At 53.3% G+C, this 15,835-nt stretch overlaps 1 protein-coding gene across 2 annotated transcripts in view; it reads left to right on the top strand.

Moving 5' to 3' along the window:
* The window catches only part of PPP5C (protein phosphatase 5, catalytic subunit), a 53,935-nt gene extending 41,990 nt beyond the window's left edge, over window positions 1-11,945 (top strand). Inside the window, exons 5-13 of one of the 2 annotated variants that reach the window (XM_011969461.1) lie at window positions 4,337-4,402; window positions 4,721-4,819; window positions 5,698-5,803; window positions 7,984-8,126; window positions 8,259-8,346; window positions 9,266-9,306; window positions 9,410-9,588; window positions 11,135-11,216; window positions 11,377-11,945. In XM_011969461.1, coding sequence (XP_011824851.1) covers window positions 4,337-4,402; window positions 4,721-4,819; window positions 5,698-5,803; window positions 7,984-8,126; window positions 8,259-8,346; window positions 9,266-9,306; window positions 9,410-9,588; window positions 11,135-11,216; window positions 11,377-11,439 — 867 coding nt within the window. In that variant the 3' untranslated portion in view covers window positions 11,440-11,945. The remainder of the gene's footprint in view (window positions 1-4,336; window positions 4,403-4,720; window positions 4,820-5,697; window positions 5,804-7,983; window positions 8,127-8,258; window positions 8,347-9,265; window positions 9,307-9,409; window positions 9,589-11,134; window positions 11,217-11,376) is intronic. The other variant, XM_011969462.1, reaches the window with a different exon arrangement.
* Window positions 11,946-15,835: the final 3,890 nt, after the last annotated feature.

Consider the following 15,835-nt stretch of genomic DNA (forward strand, 5'->3'; position numbering starts at 1 on the left):
AAGCTCCGCCTCCCGGGTTTACACCATTCTCCTGCCTCAGCCTCCCGAGTAGCTGGGACTACAGGCATGCGCCACCAGGCCAGGCTAATTTTTGTATTTTTAGTAGAGACGGGGTTTCACCATGTTGGCCAGGATGGTCTCAATCTCTTGACCTCATGATCCACCCGCCTCAGCCTCCCAAAGTGCTGGAATTACAGGCGTGAGCCACCATGCCTGGCCTAATTTTTGTATTTTTAATAGAGACAGGGTTTCACCATGTTGGTCAGGTTGGTCTCAAACTCCTGACTTCAGATAATCCACCCGCCTCGGCCTCCTAAATTGCTGGGATTACGGGTGTGAGCCACCATTCCTGGCCAATCTTTACCTTTTAATTGTAGTGTGTAGTTCATTTATATTTAACTATCAGCAATCATATGATTGCATTTCAATCTACTGTCTGGATATCTCTCTTCTATATGTCCCATTTGTTTTTGTTTTTTTTTCCCATTTCTCCTTCTTTGACTTTCTTTTGTGTGAATCAGGAATCTTTTAGCATTTCATTGTATCTGTTTTATTGAATTTTTTGTTACACTTTTGAACGTGTGTGGTGAGGGGTGGAGTGTTCAGTGGTTGCTCTAGAGCAGCCCTTCTCAGCTGAGGCTCTATTGAGAGAATTAAGCCCTAACTCCCTTAGGCATCCGTTGTATCCGCAGTGAATTAACTTTTCTCCTGTGAATCTGTGTGCTCTCCTTGGGAGAACTGAGCAGGTATCACTGGAAATATTTTTTGTGAGGTGTAATCGTTTCCCGGAACCCTGGATGAAAAAGGCTGCTCCAGAGATTACAATGTGTAACTTTAACTTGTCCTATTCTACTTTCAAATAATAATATGATACTTAATGGACAGTATAAGAATCTTACGGCCTGAGGCAGTGGCTCATGCCTATAATCCCAGCAGTTTTGGAGGCCGAGGCAGGTGAATCACTTGGGGTCAGGAGTTTCAGACCAGCCTGGCCAACATGACAAAAACCCTATGTCTACAACCCTGTCTCCACTAAAAATACGAAAATTAGCCAGGCGTGGTGGCGTGCACTTTTAATCCCAGCTGCTCAGGAGGCTGAGGCAGGAGAATCACTTGAACCTAGGAAGTGGAGGTTGCAGTGAGCCAAGATCATGCCACTGCACTCCAGCCTGGGCAACAGAGCAAGACTCCATCTCAAAAGAAAAAAAAGAATCTTACAATATTGTGATTCCTTTTATTTTCTCCCAGCCTTTGTGCTCTTGTCATGCTTATGCATCTGCTATAAATACATTGTTGTCATTTCCTTAAATAGACACTAGTCTTCTAAAGAAACATATCTATGAATACACAGAAAATGTCTTTTATATTTACCCTTTCTCTTACTCCTTGCTGCTTCTTGCATATGTGGGCTTCTATCTGGTATCATGCCCCTTCTGCCTGAGTACTTTTAGCATTTCTTACAGTGTACATCTGCTGTAGACTAATTCTCTCAGCTTTGGCCTTCCTGAAAATGTTTTTATTTTGTCTTCATTTTTAGGGGTATCTTTGCTGGATGTAGAATTCTAGGTTGACATTGTTTCTTTCAGTGCTTTAAATCTGTTTGTTTTTTTTTTTTCCATTGCCTTTTGACCTCCATTGTTTCTGTGAGAACTCAACAATCATTCATATCTTTGTTCCTTATAGTCTGTTTTTTTCTTCACTGGTTTTAAGATTTTATCTTTGGTATTTAGTAGTTTGGCTTTGATGTGGTTTTTTTTTTTTTTTGCATCTATCCTGTATTCACTGAGCCTTTTTGATCTGTGGGTTAATATCTTTCATTAGTTTTGGAAAGTTTTTAGCCATTATCTCTTCTTCTGTTTCTTCCCATTTCTGCTCTCCTCCGTCTGGAAAGCTAATAACATGCTTTTTAGACCATTTGATACTATTCCTTAGATTTTAATGAGTTGAATTTTTAAATTCTTTGCACGATTTTTCCTCTGTGTATTTCAGTTTGGGTAATTTCAGTTGTCCTTATGTTCACTGATTCTTTGTAACTGCTGTTAAGCCCAACAAATGAATTATTTATTTCTTATGTTGTATTTTTTATTGGTGGCATTTTCATTTAGTTGTGTTTTTTTTTTTTAATAGACTTTTCTTCTCTGTGTCTCATGTGTTCATGCATATTGTCTACCTTTTCCACTAAGTCCTTTCACACATTTACCATGGTTATCTTAATTAAAGTCTCTGGTAGTTTCATCATCTGGTTCATCTCTGAGTCTGCTCTGTTACCAGTTCATCATGTGTCTTATAATTTTATTGTATGCCAGGCATTTTGTATAAAAGAACATTAGAGACTGAGGTAAATAAAGATTTTCCTCAGAAAATGGCACACCTAGGCTGGGCACCGTGGCTCAGGCCTGTAATCCTAGCACTTTGGGAGGCCAAGGCATGCAGATCGCTTGAGCCCAGGAGTTCAAGACCAGCCTGGGCAACTTGGAGAAACCCCATCTCTACAAAAAAAAAAAAAAAAAAAAAAAAAAAACAAAACCACAAAAACTAGCCAGGCATGGTGGTTGGCACCTCTAGTCCTGGCTACTTGGGAGGCTGAGGGGGGAGGATCATCTGAGCTTGGGAGGTTGAGGCTGCAGTGAACTGTGATCGAGCTACTGCACTCCAGCCTGGGTGACAGAGTGAGACCCTGTCTTAAAACAAATAAACAAGAAAACGGCACACGTTTCTTCTGTTGAGCCACAAGAGGGAGGGGCTGTGTGAATCTCATCTGTAGTTTCGGGGCAACTTTTGTTGGAATTTCTTTACCACTGGCTTTAAATGTGTTCAGAGTAGAATTAGGAGTTTCCCTTCAGCAGACCTTGGGATCTTAGCCCTGGCAGAATTCCAGGGATGTCTTTATGTTTTAAAGTCGCCAGCTTTTGGAACTGTGGGAGACCTCTGGTATTCAGCCCTGCCGTCAGGCTGTGGGGCCGCTGGGGTGTTCGCTGCTCTCCAGTCGCACCCCGCTCTGTACCTCAGGAGGTTTCTCTCCACCTCACTTCCTTGCACCCAGCCTTCCCTGAAGCCCACGTGAGGGAGTTGGCGGGGGCAGAGGTGGGCTGTGCTGGGGCTCCCTGGAGTCCTCATCTGTCACGCCAGCCCCCACATGGTCATGAACTTCCACTCGTTTCCCCTCACGCCCAGCCCCAGGGCATCCCGCCCGCCTGCCAAGCACCAGGATAAAAGCTGTGGGCTCCTTCCCCAAGGAAAGGCTCGTCCTGTCTGCATTTTGATTAATTTAGGTCCCTTTGCATTGCCAGCCCTCAGATGGCTTTAAATTTGATTTTGTTGCTTGCTTGGCTTGTTTTCATCTTTAGGGCGAGACAGTCTTTTGTAGCTTTTCTGCCTTCTGACTGGAAGTGGGTGCCTCTTGCATTTTCTTAACACCTTTTCCCCAGCTTATTTTGGAAACTGTCAAACCTACAGAGAGCTGAAAGAACAGTACAGTTAACATCTATCCACCCTTCACCCACATTCGCCACTTGTGAACATTTTAATGCATTGACTTAATGTGTCTGTCTGCTTATATATGCATTTGTATGTGTATCCTTTTTTTTTTCCCCCTAACCGATTTGAGAGTAAGTTGCAGTCATAATAACCTGGATCTCCCAAAAACAAAGACGTCCTCTAGTATGACCACAGTTGAATTGTCCTACCTTAGAAATTCATCATTGATGCGATAATACTAAGGTAGACAGTCCACGGGCCATCTGGAAAATCTGGAAACATTGACAGATATGCATGTCATTGTCAAGGTCATCTCCAGTCTGTGAAAAATAAATCATCTGCATTTCTAGACATCTGTTAATATTTTAATTCTCCCCAGCTTTCCCTAAAACATCCTTTGTAGCTGCTTTTTAAAAATTCAGGGTCCATTGAAAGCACCAGTGTTGCCTATGACCTGCCTTTTTACCTCTTTTTACCTGGAAAGTCTCACTTCTTTTTTGGGAGACTTTTATGACAGTGACATTGAGCTGTGTCTAGGCCAGTTCTTTTATAAAATGTTCTACGATCTGGATTCATGTATGTATTTCCACATGATGCTGAGTGTTTTCAGATAATTCAAGAACCAGATTTTCACATGAAACAATCGCAATGCTTCAGCACTGCACAGTCCACAGAAGCCTGCGGCTGCCTCTGGCCCCACCTGCCCCTGCTCCCCCAGGCCTCCCCTGCCCTTTTTCTTCTCTCCCTGCTTCTCCCTCGCCCTCAGCCCAGCAGCGTCTCCTGGGCAGTCCAGGCTCTCAGGGCTGGGTTGGGTAGCAGCCCCTGCAGCCGGTCCCACTGAGTCTGCCCTGCCTTCCAGATTCTGGTACAGGTCAAAGAGGTCCTCTCCAAGCTGAGCACGCTCGTGGAAACCACACTCAAAGAGGTGCGCGTTGTGGGGCAGTCGGGGGAGGGCCAGCGGGGGTGGGCTCTCTGGCTGGGGAGGGGCCACAGAGCTCAGGAACTCACGGAGCCACCTCCCTGTCTCCCTCACACCCCCACCCCTGTGCCTTTCCTCCTGAATATCCCATTTCTCTGCTGGCCTCTTGGTCTCTGTCCCACCCTCTTCGTTTGTGTCCCCTGCTTGTGTCTCTTGCATGATTCTTCTCGGTCTACTGTGAACTCTTACCCTTCCCCTCACCTCTGCCCCCTCCCCACGTCTCTCTCTGGGCCCCTCCCTCTCCGGTGGCCTCTTTTCTTTCAGACAGAGAAGATTACAGTATGCGGGGACACCCATGGCCAGTTCTATGACCTCCTCAACATATTCGAGCTCAACGGTTTACCCTCGGAGACCAACCCCTATGTATCCTTCTCGGCAGAGCCACCCTCTCCCCACCTCCACCCCCAGCCCCAGCCTCAGATCTGCAGAGGGGGAGGAGCCCCTGCCAGGGAAAAGACGTGACCTTGGAAAGGAGAGGCCTGGCCTTGCTGGGGCACCAAGGTGTGGGTGGAGCTGCAGGCTGGCCACGCACCCCAGGCTCCAGGCTCGACAGGCCTGGGCCAGCACCCAGCGGCTGTAGGACCTGAGCTGGTAGCTCAGTCTCTCTGGGCCCTGGCTTGTCTTCGTCTGCCTCAGGATCGCATTTGAATGGCACCTGGCACTGGCCACACCTGGGTTCCATCCTGGTTTTGCCACTTCCCAGCTGTGTGAGCGAAGCAGGTTACTTCACTGCTTGGTGTCACAGTATCCCCACTTGCAAAGGGGGATAATAATATGTGCAACCCTGTTACTCAGCAGTTCCTGAGAGGACAGGCTAAGAACAGGGCCTGGCCCACGCTCGATGCTGTGTAAGTATCTCCACATATTATGGTATTTGCTTGGTGAATGGTGGGAGGGTCTGTGTCCCATCTCCCCTGTGGCTCAGGCCTGTCTGAGGAGAGCTGAAGCAGGTGGACTGACTGGTCCCCGCACCTCCCCACCACTGGCCTTCCTGGGAGACAGGAGGCAGGGTCCTCAGTGCCATACTACTGAGGCTCAGCGACCAAGCTCTGGCTGGAGCCACAGTGAGGAAAGGGTTAGAAACCCAGACTCCTTGCACCCTGCCAAGTCCTCACTGATTGGGAGGTGCTGACAGGAGCCTTGAGACCAGGCAGGAGCAACCCATCTGGCCCATCTTCTGCCACCACCCCCCACCCCACCCCTTCCCCTCCACGCTTGCCATGTTTTCCTTAGCAGGACAGATATTTAATGGTGACTTTGTGGACCGAGGCTCCTTCTCTGTAGAAGTGATCCTCACCCTTTTCGGCTTCAAGCTCCTGTACCCAGATCACTTTCACCTACTTCGAGGTGAGCTGGGAAGCGACAAGGTTTGGGTTCATTGTGGGGTCCTGGGTAGGGCACTTACTCTGCAAGGATAATAGTTGCAGCTGTATTTATTTTGTGGACTCGGAGATCATTCACAGGGCGGCCTTTTAAGGTTGAGTATGTTGTGCACTGCACAATAACATCACACCAAAGGACGCATTTATATCATAGATAGTGTAGAAATGGATGTTTACTCTGACCATTTTTCAGCAGATGGCAAACAAGGGTCTGAGGATGCGCCCCTTTTTCTAATTTGCACAAGGACATGAAACAGGCTTCTGGGTTGCCCTAAATCTGGCACTAAAGTCAAGCTGAGTGACGGAGTGAACAGACCAGGGCCCGAGGGTGGGAGTAAAGAGACTGTTGACAAGGCAGCTGTGCCCCCTCAGATTCAGGCTTGGTGTCAGATTCGGGTTCTCTTGATTGAAGTAGAGCCTGGAACTGAGTGTGGTGGTTCACACCTGTAATCCCAGAACTTTGGTAGGCCGAGGTAGGAGGATCACTTCAGCCCAGGAGTTTGAGACCAGCCTGGGCAACACAGTGAGACCTTGTCTCTAATAAACATTTTTTTAAAAGGCCGGGTGTGGTGACTCATGCCTGTAATCCCAGCATTTTGGGAGGCCAAGGCAGTGGATCACCTGAGGTCAGGAATTCAAGACCAGCCTGTCCAATGTGGTGAAACCCTGTCTCTACTAAAAATACAAAATTAGCCGGGCATGGTGGCGCACGCCTGTAATCCCAGCTACCTGGGAGGCTGAGGCAGGAGAATCGCTTGAACCCGGGAGGCACATGTTGCAGTGAGCTGAGATCGCGCCACTGTACTCCATCCTGGGCGATAGAGTGAGACTCAGTCTTAAAAAAAAAAAAAAAAGCCAGGCATGGTGGCACTGTGCACCTGTAGTCCCAGCTTCTTGGGTGGCCAAAGTGGGAGAATTGCTTGAGCCCAGGAGTGTGAGGCTGCAGTGAGCCATGATCACACCACTGCACTCCAGTGTGGGGAACAGAGCGAGAACCTGTCTCTTTGGGAAAAAAATGAAATTTGAAGTAGAGCCCAGAGTATTTGCTGGAGGAACAGACACAGGTGTGAGACAAAGAGGGAACAAAAGGGGCCCTCTAGGGTTTTGGCCAGAGCATCTGGAGGACTGTGGCTGCCAATGACAAAGATGGGGAGATGTAGAGCAGGGCGTGGCCAGGAGCTGAGGAGCTCCCCTTTGGATGTGGCTGTGAGACTCAGGAGACATTGGGTGTGGGTGAGGTTCCGAGGGGTGTTGAAAATATAGGTTTCTTGGTGTCCAGATGAGATTAGACAAGAGGAGTTCACCAGGATGTGAGGGCCACACAGGGAGGCCCTGCCCATGGCAGGGTCGGGGTGAGTTGGGAGGGGAGTGATAGGCTGGGGCGAAGCCTGCATGCTTGTGTCCCTGGGCTCACAGGGTTCATGCAGCAGTGCCCAGCACAGGGCCATAGCTCAGGAAGCCCCCTACTGTGGGCCTCGTTGCAGGAGGCAACAAGCACTCAGGCCAAGGAGTTGGACAAGCAGAGTCTAAGCAGATGCGAGGCTGGGCAGCCTTCTCCTTGCCCTCAAGCGCTGGAAGGGAAGGAGGCGGCCAGGTGCTTCTGTCCGAGACGGAAGGGTGGAGCTCAGCGTGGGCTGGGCTGGGGCACATGCTCTGCGGATGGGCCTACTTTTTGTTCTTGAGACAGGGTCTTGCTCTGTTGCCCAGGCTGGAGTGCCGTAGCATGAGCATAGCTCACTGCAGCCTCCGCTTCATGGACTCAGGTGATCCTCTGGCCTCAGCCTCCCAAGTAGCTGGCACTACAGGCACGTACCACCATGCCCAGCTAATTTTTAAAATTGTTTTGTAGAGAGGTTTCAGTATATCGCCCAGGCTGGTCTCAAATTGCTGGGCTCAAGCAGTTCTTCTGCCTTGGCCTCCCAAAGTGCTGGAATTATAGGCATGAGCCACGGTGCCTAGCCATGGACCTACTTTTTGTCAAGATTCCACCCTTGGTACCTCCAATCTGGAAGGCACCACAATGGGAGGCATGAAGCCCACGGGAGCAGGAGACACACGCACAGTTCTGGGCCTTGAGGGTGCCTGGCTGGAGGACACTGATGTACCTGGAGGCTGAGCTTTCTCTTCTGTCCCCGTGTTTTCCAGGCAACCACGAGACAGACAACATGAACCAGATCTACGGTTTCGAGGGTGAGGTGAAGGCCAAGTACACAGCCCAGATGTACGAGCTCTTTAGTGAGGTGTTCGAGTGGCTCCCGTTGGCCCAGTGCATCAACGGCAAAGTGCTGGTGAGGATGGCGTGAGCCCTGAGTGTGGGTTCCCCGCCCAGCCACACCTGGGCAGATGTGTGCTGGTGAAGGAAGTCGGGGCCTGTGGGTGGCTGGCACCTTCCCTCACAGCGGCATCCCCCAACTCCCCAGATCATGCACGGAGGCCTGTTCAGTGAAGATGGCGTCACCCTGGATGACATCCGGAAAATCGAGCGAAATCGACAACCCCCAGATTCAGGTGAGCAGGGTAAGGCCGGGTGTCTGCAGCAGAAAGAGGCAGCCTGGGCTCAGATCTCTCTGGCAACCCGGCCCTGCCTCAGAGGATGGGCTTTGTGCCCTTGGCAAGGAACAGCGGGTCTGAGCCTCAGTTTCCTCACCTGTGACTTGGGTCAATGCACCTCCTTCATGGGGTTGTGATGGCGAGCACGGTCATGACCATGGTGCGGGGCGAGGGCACGGTGACCCCTGAGCACGCCTGTCCTTATTTGTGAGTTCAGCTGCAGACCCCTGGAGGGAGGGGAGGTCTTGGGGCTCCTGTGCTGGTGGCGGGCACACCTCAGAGAGTTCACGCACCGGTGCACACTGTAAGTGCTGCAGAGGACGTGGATTGGGTGCGCCAGTTCCGTGTGGTCGGGAAGGCCTCTCCAGGGAGGCGAGGTTTGAGCTGACACTGCAAGAAGCAGAGGCATCTGGCGAGCATATTCCAGGCTCGAGGAGGGGTCCCAAGGCAGGGAGAAGTTGGCGAGCAGGCAGGGCTGTGCTTTGAGGGCTGACGTTGGACATGGGATTCACTGGGCCCAAATCCTGTGGCGCCTTACAGGCCTCAGTGAGGACTTTGTTCCTAGGGCAGTGCGGAGCCACCAAAGGCTTTGAGCAGGGAGAGGGCCTGATCTGAATAGTGGCGTTGAAAGCTCTGTCCGGCTTCGGGGCCATGCGGGTTGAGTGGGGTGTGGAGGGCAGATCAGCAGAGCAGGTGGGGGTGGCTCAGAATCAGTCACCTGTCCTGAATGTCCATGTCCGTGCTGGATGTCCCCTGCCCAGTCCCCACCCAGGCTGTGCTATGGGGTGGGCACCTGGCCGGGCCAGGAGGTGGCCTATGAGTGACCCACCCCCGGGGAGGTGGACGGGTTCCTAATGTTTCCCTCACTCCCCACCAGGTCCCATGTGTGACCTGCTCTGGTCAGATCCACAGCCGCAGGTGAGTCTGGGTGGGGTGCAGGGCCAGCGGGTGTGGGCTGTGGGCAGCAGGTGGAGGCAGACAGTCACCCTGAACCCCATCTCTCCCATCTGCCCACCCTCAGAATGGGCGCTCGGTCAGCAAGCGGGGTGTGAGCTGTCAGTTTGGGCCTGACGTCACCAAGGCCTTCTTGGAAGAGAACAACCTGGACTACATCATCCGCAGCCATGAGGTCAAGGCCGAGGGCTATGAGGTGGCTCACGGAGGCCGCTGTGTCACCGTCTTCTCTGCCCCCAACTACTGGTATGTCTTTGCCTTTCCTGCCCAGGGCCTCTGCCAAGCCATGGGTTTTGTCTTGGTTTTTGTTTTGCCTTTTTATGATGGAACATGTCAAAGACAGGCAAGAGCAGATGAAAGAGCATGACGAACACCCCCGTGCGCATCACCCACCTCTGCAGCACCAGTGGGACCAGCCTGTGGGCACTGACCAGCTGCCCCGTGTTACAGCAAGCCCCGGGCACTTTACCTTCCTCCCATTGATTGCCCAGCACGTTTCAGAAGGAAAGGGGTCTTTTTCTTTTTCTTTTTTTTTTGAGACGGAGTCTCGCTTAGTTGCCCAGGCTAGAGTGCAGTGGCGCAGTCTCCACTCACTGCAAGCTCCGCCTCCCGGGTTCACGCCATTCTCCTGCCTCAGCCTCCCACGTAGCTGGGACTACAGGCGCCCACCACCACGCCCGGCTAATTTTTGTATTTTTAGTAGAGACGGGGTTTCACTGTGTTAGCCAGGATGGTCTCCATCTCCTGACCTCGTGATCCGCCGCCTCGGCCTCCTAAAGTGCTGGGATTACAGGTGTGAGCCACTGCGCCCAGCCGGGGTCTTTTTCTTAACCACAATATCATGTTCACAAAAGGAATGCTGGCTGGTCACAGTGGCTCATGCCTATAATCCCAGCACTTTGGAAGGCCGAAGCAGGCAGATCACCTGAGGTCAGGAGTTCGAGACCAGCCTGGCCAACATGGTGAAACCCCGTCTCTACTAAAAATACAAAAAGTAGCCAGGCGTGGTGGTGCACACCTGTAATCCCAGCTACTTGGGAGACTGAGGCAGGAGAATTGCTTGAACCCAGGAGGTGGAGGTTGCAGTGAGCTGAGATCACGCCACTGTACTCCAGCCTGGGCAGGAGTAAGACTCCATCTCAAAACATAACACACACACCCACAAAGGAGTGCTGATCCCTTGCCCTCACCCGAATCCTGCCAAGTTCTCTTTCTGCTGGTCTCTCCTAAGTGTCTTTTCCAGCTGACTTCTTCCAGACAGGACCCAAACAAGGCCCACATTTTCTGTCTCTTTGCCTATGAGTTCCCTGTCTCTCCCCACCCCCATCATTTATTTGTTGAAGAATAGGCTTCTTCAACAAATTCCTCTTCAACAAGAATAGGCCTGCTGTAGAGTCACCTGTGTCCTGGACTAGGCTGACTGCATCCCCGTGGTGCCGTGTGACACGTTCCTCTGTTCCCTGTGTCTCCGTGTGGGCAAAGCTGGAGGCGTGGTCAGATTCCTAGTGGGGTCTGGCGAGCATCCACCTCTGTGAGCTACGCCCTGCCCCTCCCTGCTCCTGCTTCCCTCACTCCCACCCTCTTTTCCCCATCCTCATCCTCCTGCCCTTCCCATTCTTTCCCCTTGGATTCCTGTCTTTCCCGTCCCTGTCTCTCTGTTCATCTGTGTCTGTCGTGGCTCTGTCCCTCCCTCTCCCTCTCTCTGTCCCTTCTTGCCCAGCCCTTCCTTCTCTTAACCCTCCAGCCCTGCCCAGCCCTGACCACCTTGTGCACTCTGCTCTTGTCCCTGCAGCGACCAGATGGGGAACAAAGCCTCCTACATCCACCTCCAGGGCTCCGACCTACGGCCTCAGTTCCACCAGTTCACAGCAGTGGTGAGTCACCCCTCAGGGCCCCCGCCCCTCCCATCCTGGCTTGGGGACAAAGAGGCTGAGACCTTGGTAAGGGACGGGGATAGGTTCCGCCGGTGGGTACTCTGGGTGCTCAGGGGCTCTGTTGTGACTTCTGTCCATCCCACCTGTCCCGGCCCCACAGCCTCATCCCAACGTCAAGCCCATGGCCTACGCCAACACGCTGCTGCAGCTAGGAATGATGTGAGGCGACGGGCGGGGCGGCCTGCACCCCAGGGCCCCTCCACTCCCACCGGACCCCGGCCCTGGGCCAGGGGCAGAGCAGGCCCCGCCCCAGGGCAACGTTGGACCCCCTTTTACTTTGTAAAGTTTGTATTTATTCCCCTTTAGGTTTGCAGAGGGGGTAGGGGCAGAGTCAGGGGCTGGCCAGAGGGTCTGCTCCCTGGACAGAGAGGAAGGAGGTGGAGCAGCTGGGGCTGGGGGCACAGCCCGGGCATTCTGTGGGGAGGCCGTCCTCGGGGCGGGGTGGGGCTGAGTGGCTGCCCTGCCCCCCTCGTTTGCATGGCTCCTCCCCCACTCAAGCAATAGGGCCCTGCCATAGGAAGACCCCCAGAGAGAGGGTCAGCAGGGGGGCCTCGCCTGCGCCTCCCCTCCTGTAGCCCCATGGTGGGGCTAGGCTGGGGCTCACCCCCCTCCCCAGCTATTTTATGTCTGTAATTAAATATGTTAAAATAAAGTCATTATCGGAAGTCAGCTTGTCTCTGGATGGTGGCGCGCAGGAGCGGCCGGGGTTGGGTCATGCCTGCCTGCTGAGGAGATCCGGAGGGTGGGGAGGCCACGAAGTCCCACTGGCCAGGCCCACCCAGCTCTGGGCTGACAGCCCAAGTGGCCGCTGCCTCCGCAGCACCGTGGGCTCCCGGGGAGAGTTCTGTCACCTGGGTGGGGCCGATGGGGCCAGCACTGAGTGGAGCAGAGCGGAAGCTGAAGAAGCTCCTCACCCTTTGCCGGCTCCAGCACCAAGCGTGACGGTGCCGCTCCCTGCTCCCTGCTCAGGGTAGGCCCAGCAGTGGTTCTTCACGTCACACGATGAGGCAGGCGTCTCCAGTCATCAAGGGAGACCAAGAGGACCCTTGTCTCACTCCCAGGTGGCTCTTAGTCACGGTTAACGTTGGATCCCATTCAGGCTGCCCCGCTAGGCCTTGGTCCTCCAGAGAGATTGTGTTTCCAAGTTTGAGCTCCTCCGGACTCAGCTTTCTCCGGTGATAAGTGGCACTGGGGGATGGTCTAGAGCAAATAACTCCTGCAGGGCCGCGTCCAGGAGTGTTGGGCCCTTTGGAGGCCTCCCAGGCAGACATGAGGCATCTGCGGTCCTGATTGCGCGTAGGTGCTGGGAAGGCGTTCTCTAAGGCCCATCAGCCTGGCAGTGAGTGCACTGCCCTCTGGGGACGGGTGCGCTGGGGTCCGGAAGCCAAGTACACATGGCTTCAGGAAAACAGGCCTGAGGCCCAGGTTGCCAGTGCCATTCGTTTCCCTGGGAAAGACCAAAGCAGCCACCATGGCTGTCGGGAGGGCGCTTCAGACCTGACGGGAGCCAGCCAGGCGGGCAGCTGTGAGGCTCTCGGACTCACTGGGCGTCGGGGTTCCCTGCCGCTGCAGTTCAGGAGGTCTCCCGGGACCCAGAGCAGCCATTATCCTCACAGTTAGGGTCCATTACAGTGAAAAGACGGGGGTGAGAATGAGCGGAGGGAAGAGGCGGGCGTGAGTGTCCTGCTGCCCTCTCCTGTGGAGTCGTGTGGACGACGCTCATTTTCCGCGCGTGGATGCAACAGCGTACTGGAGTGTGGTCACCTAGGGAAGCTCACCCGGGCCTCTGCATCCAGGGTTTTCTTCAGGGGTTGGTCATGGAGACTGCTCACCCCACATGGTTGACCGTAGCCTCCAGAGAGACCCACGGCCCCTACCCTAAATCACGTCCTTAGCATAGACTGTCCACTGTGGCCCAGGGCCCCAGATAAAAGAGACGTTCCTATCAGGGAGGACACGCCACGGGCTCCCAGGTGACCTCCAGGAGCCAGCCTTTTCTTTAGTCAAGGCTACTCCCGTGCTGCACAGCTGCATAGCACACCCCCTAACCCTCACCGGCTTACACAATGAACGCCTTGCTGTCTTCCTCAGTTCTGTGATTGGCTGGGCTTGGCTGTGCGGGGCGCAGCTGAGGGCTGGAGGCATCTGAAGGCTCGCCCGGCTGGACTCCATGGGGGCTGACTCCCGTGACTGCAGTTGCTGTGGGCCGTTAGCTGGGCTGGCACTGGGGTGCCTGCGTGTGGCCTCCATGTGGCCTGAGCTGCTCTTCCCGTGGCAGCTGGGTCCCTCAAGGGAGCATTCAATGTTTATATTTAAATCAACCAACTGCATTCCAGCTGTAGCACTTGCCTCAGCAATGTCCTGCCTCACATTCAATTGTCTCTTTCATTTCCTTCAATCTGCAACATTTCCTCAGCCCCTCTTTGTCTTTGACATGGACGTTTGTGACGATCACGCTCCTCCCCCTCCCCGAGACTGAAGAGTGCTCCCTGTCTGGCCGCCGTCTCCTCCCCGTCGGGTGTGGCCGGGCTGTCCAGTGGGAGCACCTCGGAGGGGACACAGCAGAGGCCCCATGCTTGTGATGTATGTTGCGGATCATTTTCCCCCATTCTGTCCTTCTTTGTTAAATGGTGGTGAAAAGCACATCACATAAACTGTACCACCTTAACCACTTGAAAGTCTATATCCCAGACTGTCTTTTATCTTTAGACTTCACTTGTGGTTTGCTGCCACGGTACAGGTTTATTTTTATGAAGCCAAATGTATCAGTATTTCTTTAATTGTGCTGGCGTGGGAGCCGGTGCTTCTCCCCACACCCAGGTTTCAGGGAAGTTCCCTCGGGTTTCTTCTTCATGTCAAGATCTCCAGTCTATTTGGAGTTCCTTCTTGTATGTGATGTGAGGAATGGGTCTCATTTTATCTTTTTCCAAGTGGCTATTGGAGGAAGTTTTTAAACGAGAAGAGAAATTCAGAAGATGCTGCAAGACATGGGGTCTTTACAGCGACCAATGTCTTGGTAAAGTCAGAACAAAGAGACTCAGGCACACCCACCAGAAGGACCAGAACTTTGAGCAGATCAATGCCACAGAGCTGGGCTCAGGCAAACGGAAGGGATATGGGAGGGAGCGAAAGCATTTAATGGGGGAAGGTCTGGGTAAGCCGATAAGTTTTGGGGAATCAAGGGGGATAAATACACGTGAGTAAGGCTCTGAAGTTAGAGGCAATGAATTGAACAAAAAAGAAACAGTAGCTTCCAAAAGGGAGTGTGACCGAGAGACGCCCGTAGAGGCAGGTGATGAACATTCAGGGCTGGCCGGGCATAGGGGCTCACGCCTGTGATCCCAGCACTTGGGAAGGCAGAGGCATGTGGATCGCTTGAGCACAGGAGTCTGCTGAAGTAGGGGACAGCTTACAGTTTGGATCAGGGTCATCAAGCTGGGGACGTGCCAGGTACACGGAGGTGGGGGAGATGCTGGGGGCAGGTGTGGACACTAAGCAATGGTGTCGGAGGCTGCTGGGGAGCCTCAGGGTCTGGCAGGAGCAGATGTGAACTCCCAGGAGTGGTGGACATGAATTAGGGGTCCTAAGAAGCCTCACCACCGACTAAGGAAGCTGTGAAGTAAAGACCAGAGAACCCAGGGGAGGGGGAGGCCTTAGATGCTCCCCACCCTATCGACCAGGATGGACCCAGGCATCCACCCAGCTGGATGGAGCAGAGACTCCAAGGCAGGAAGGACCCGAGTTCTGTCTCCCTGTCGTTCTCTTGGTCCCTTTCATGCTGTCTTCCCCGGCCCCCATCTGTCAATGGCCATGATTAGGTCACAGACCCAAGTTCTGGCCACCAGGGCAGGCAGAGAGATGACCTAACCTCCATAACACCAGTGAAGGGGGGCGGGGGCTGCCTCCCACCTATGGGGGGTGTCATTTGCTTGGCAGCCAGAGGGACAGGCCACCACCCCACCCCTCCTTGCCAGCACCACACCTGGCAGATGGAGAAACTGGGCCCATGGTTCCCTCTGCCCACACCCTCCTGTGGCTCTCATCTCCGTGGTCCAGCAGATGTGGGGAGCCAGGGTGAGGAATTTGGACACTGGAAAACGTGTGGAAGCAGTTAAAACCTGAAGGGACCGGGAGGGGCAGGGTGGGCACCCATCTCAGGATAAGTCGAGGAGCAGCAGGGTGGTTTTCCACGCCTGGCCCCTTGGCTCTGTTCTAAGAGTTTACACGCATTAACATTGCATTCCAACTCAGTCAGACACTTTTCAGATGCCCATTTTGCAGATAAGCAAGTTGAAGTACAGAGAGGTTAAGTTACATACTCAGAGTCACACAGCCAGCAAGTGGCAGAACGGGACTTGAGCACCAGCTGACTGGCTGCAGTCTGTGCCCTGAACCAGTTTGCAGTAGCATTGAGCGCTTTACGTGTCAGGCGGTTTGCAGGCACTTAGAGTCTTCGCAACAGCCCTTTGATGCCAAATGCTAAAATAATATCTGGGGAAAAGCTTTTGATCCCTTTTAGCAAACAAAAATTTTATGATGGCAAGAATTTATCCTGCCTG

Source organism: Mandrillus leucophaeus, unplaced genomic scaffold, assembly GCF_000951045.1.
Source record: "Mandrillus leucophaeus isolate KB7577 unplaced genomic scaffold, Mleu.le_1.0 Scaffold120, whole genome shotgun sequence".
NCBI lineage: Eukaryota > Metazoa > Chordata > Mammalia > Primates > Cercopithecidae > Mandrillus > Mandrillus leucophaeus.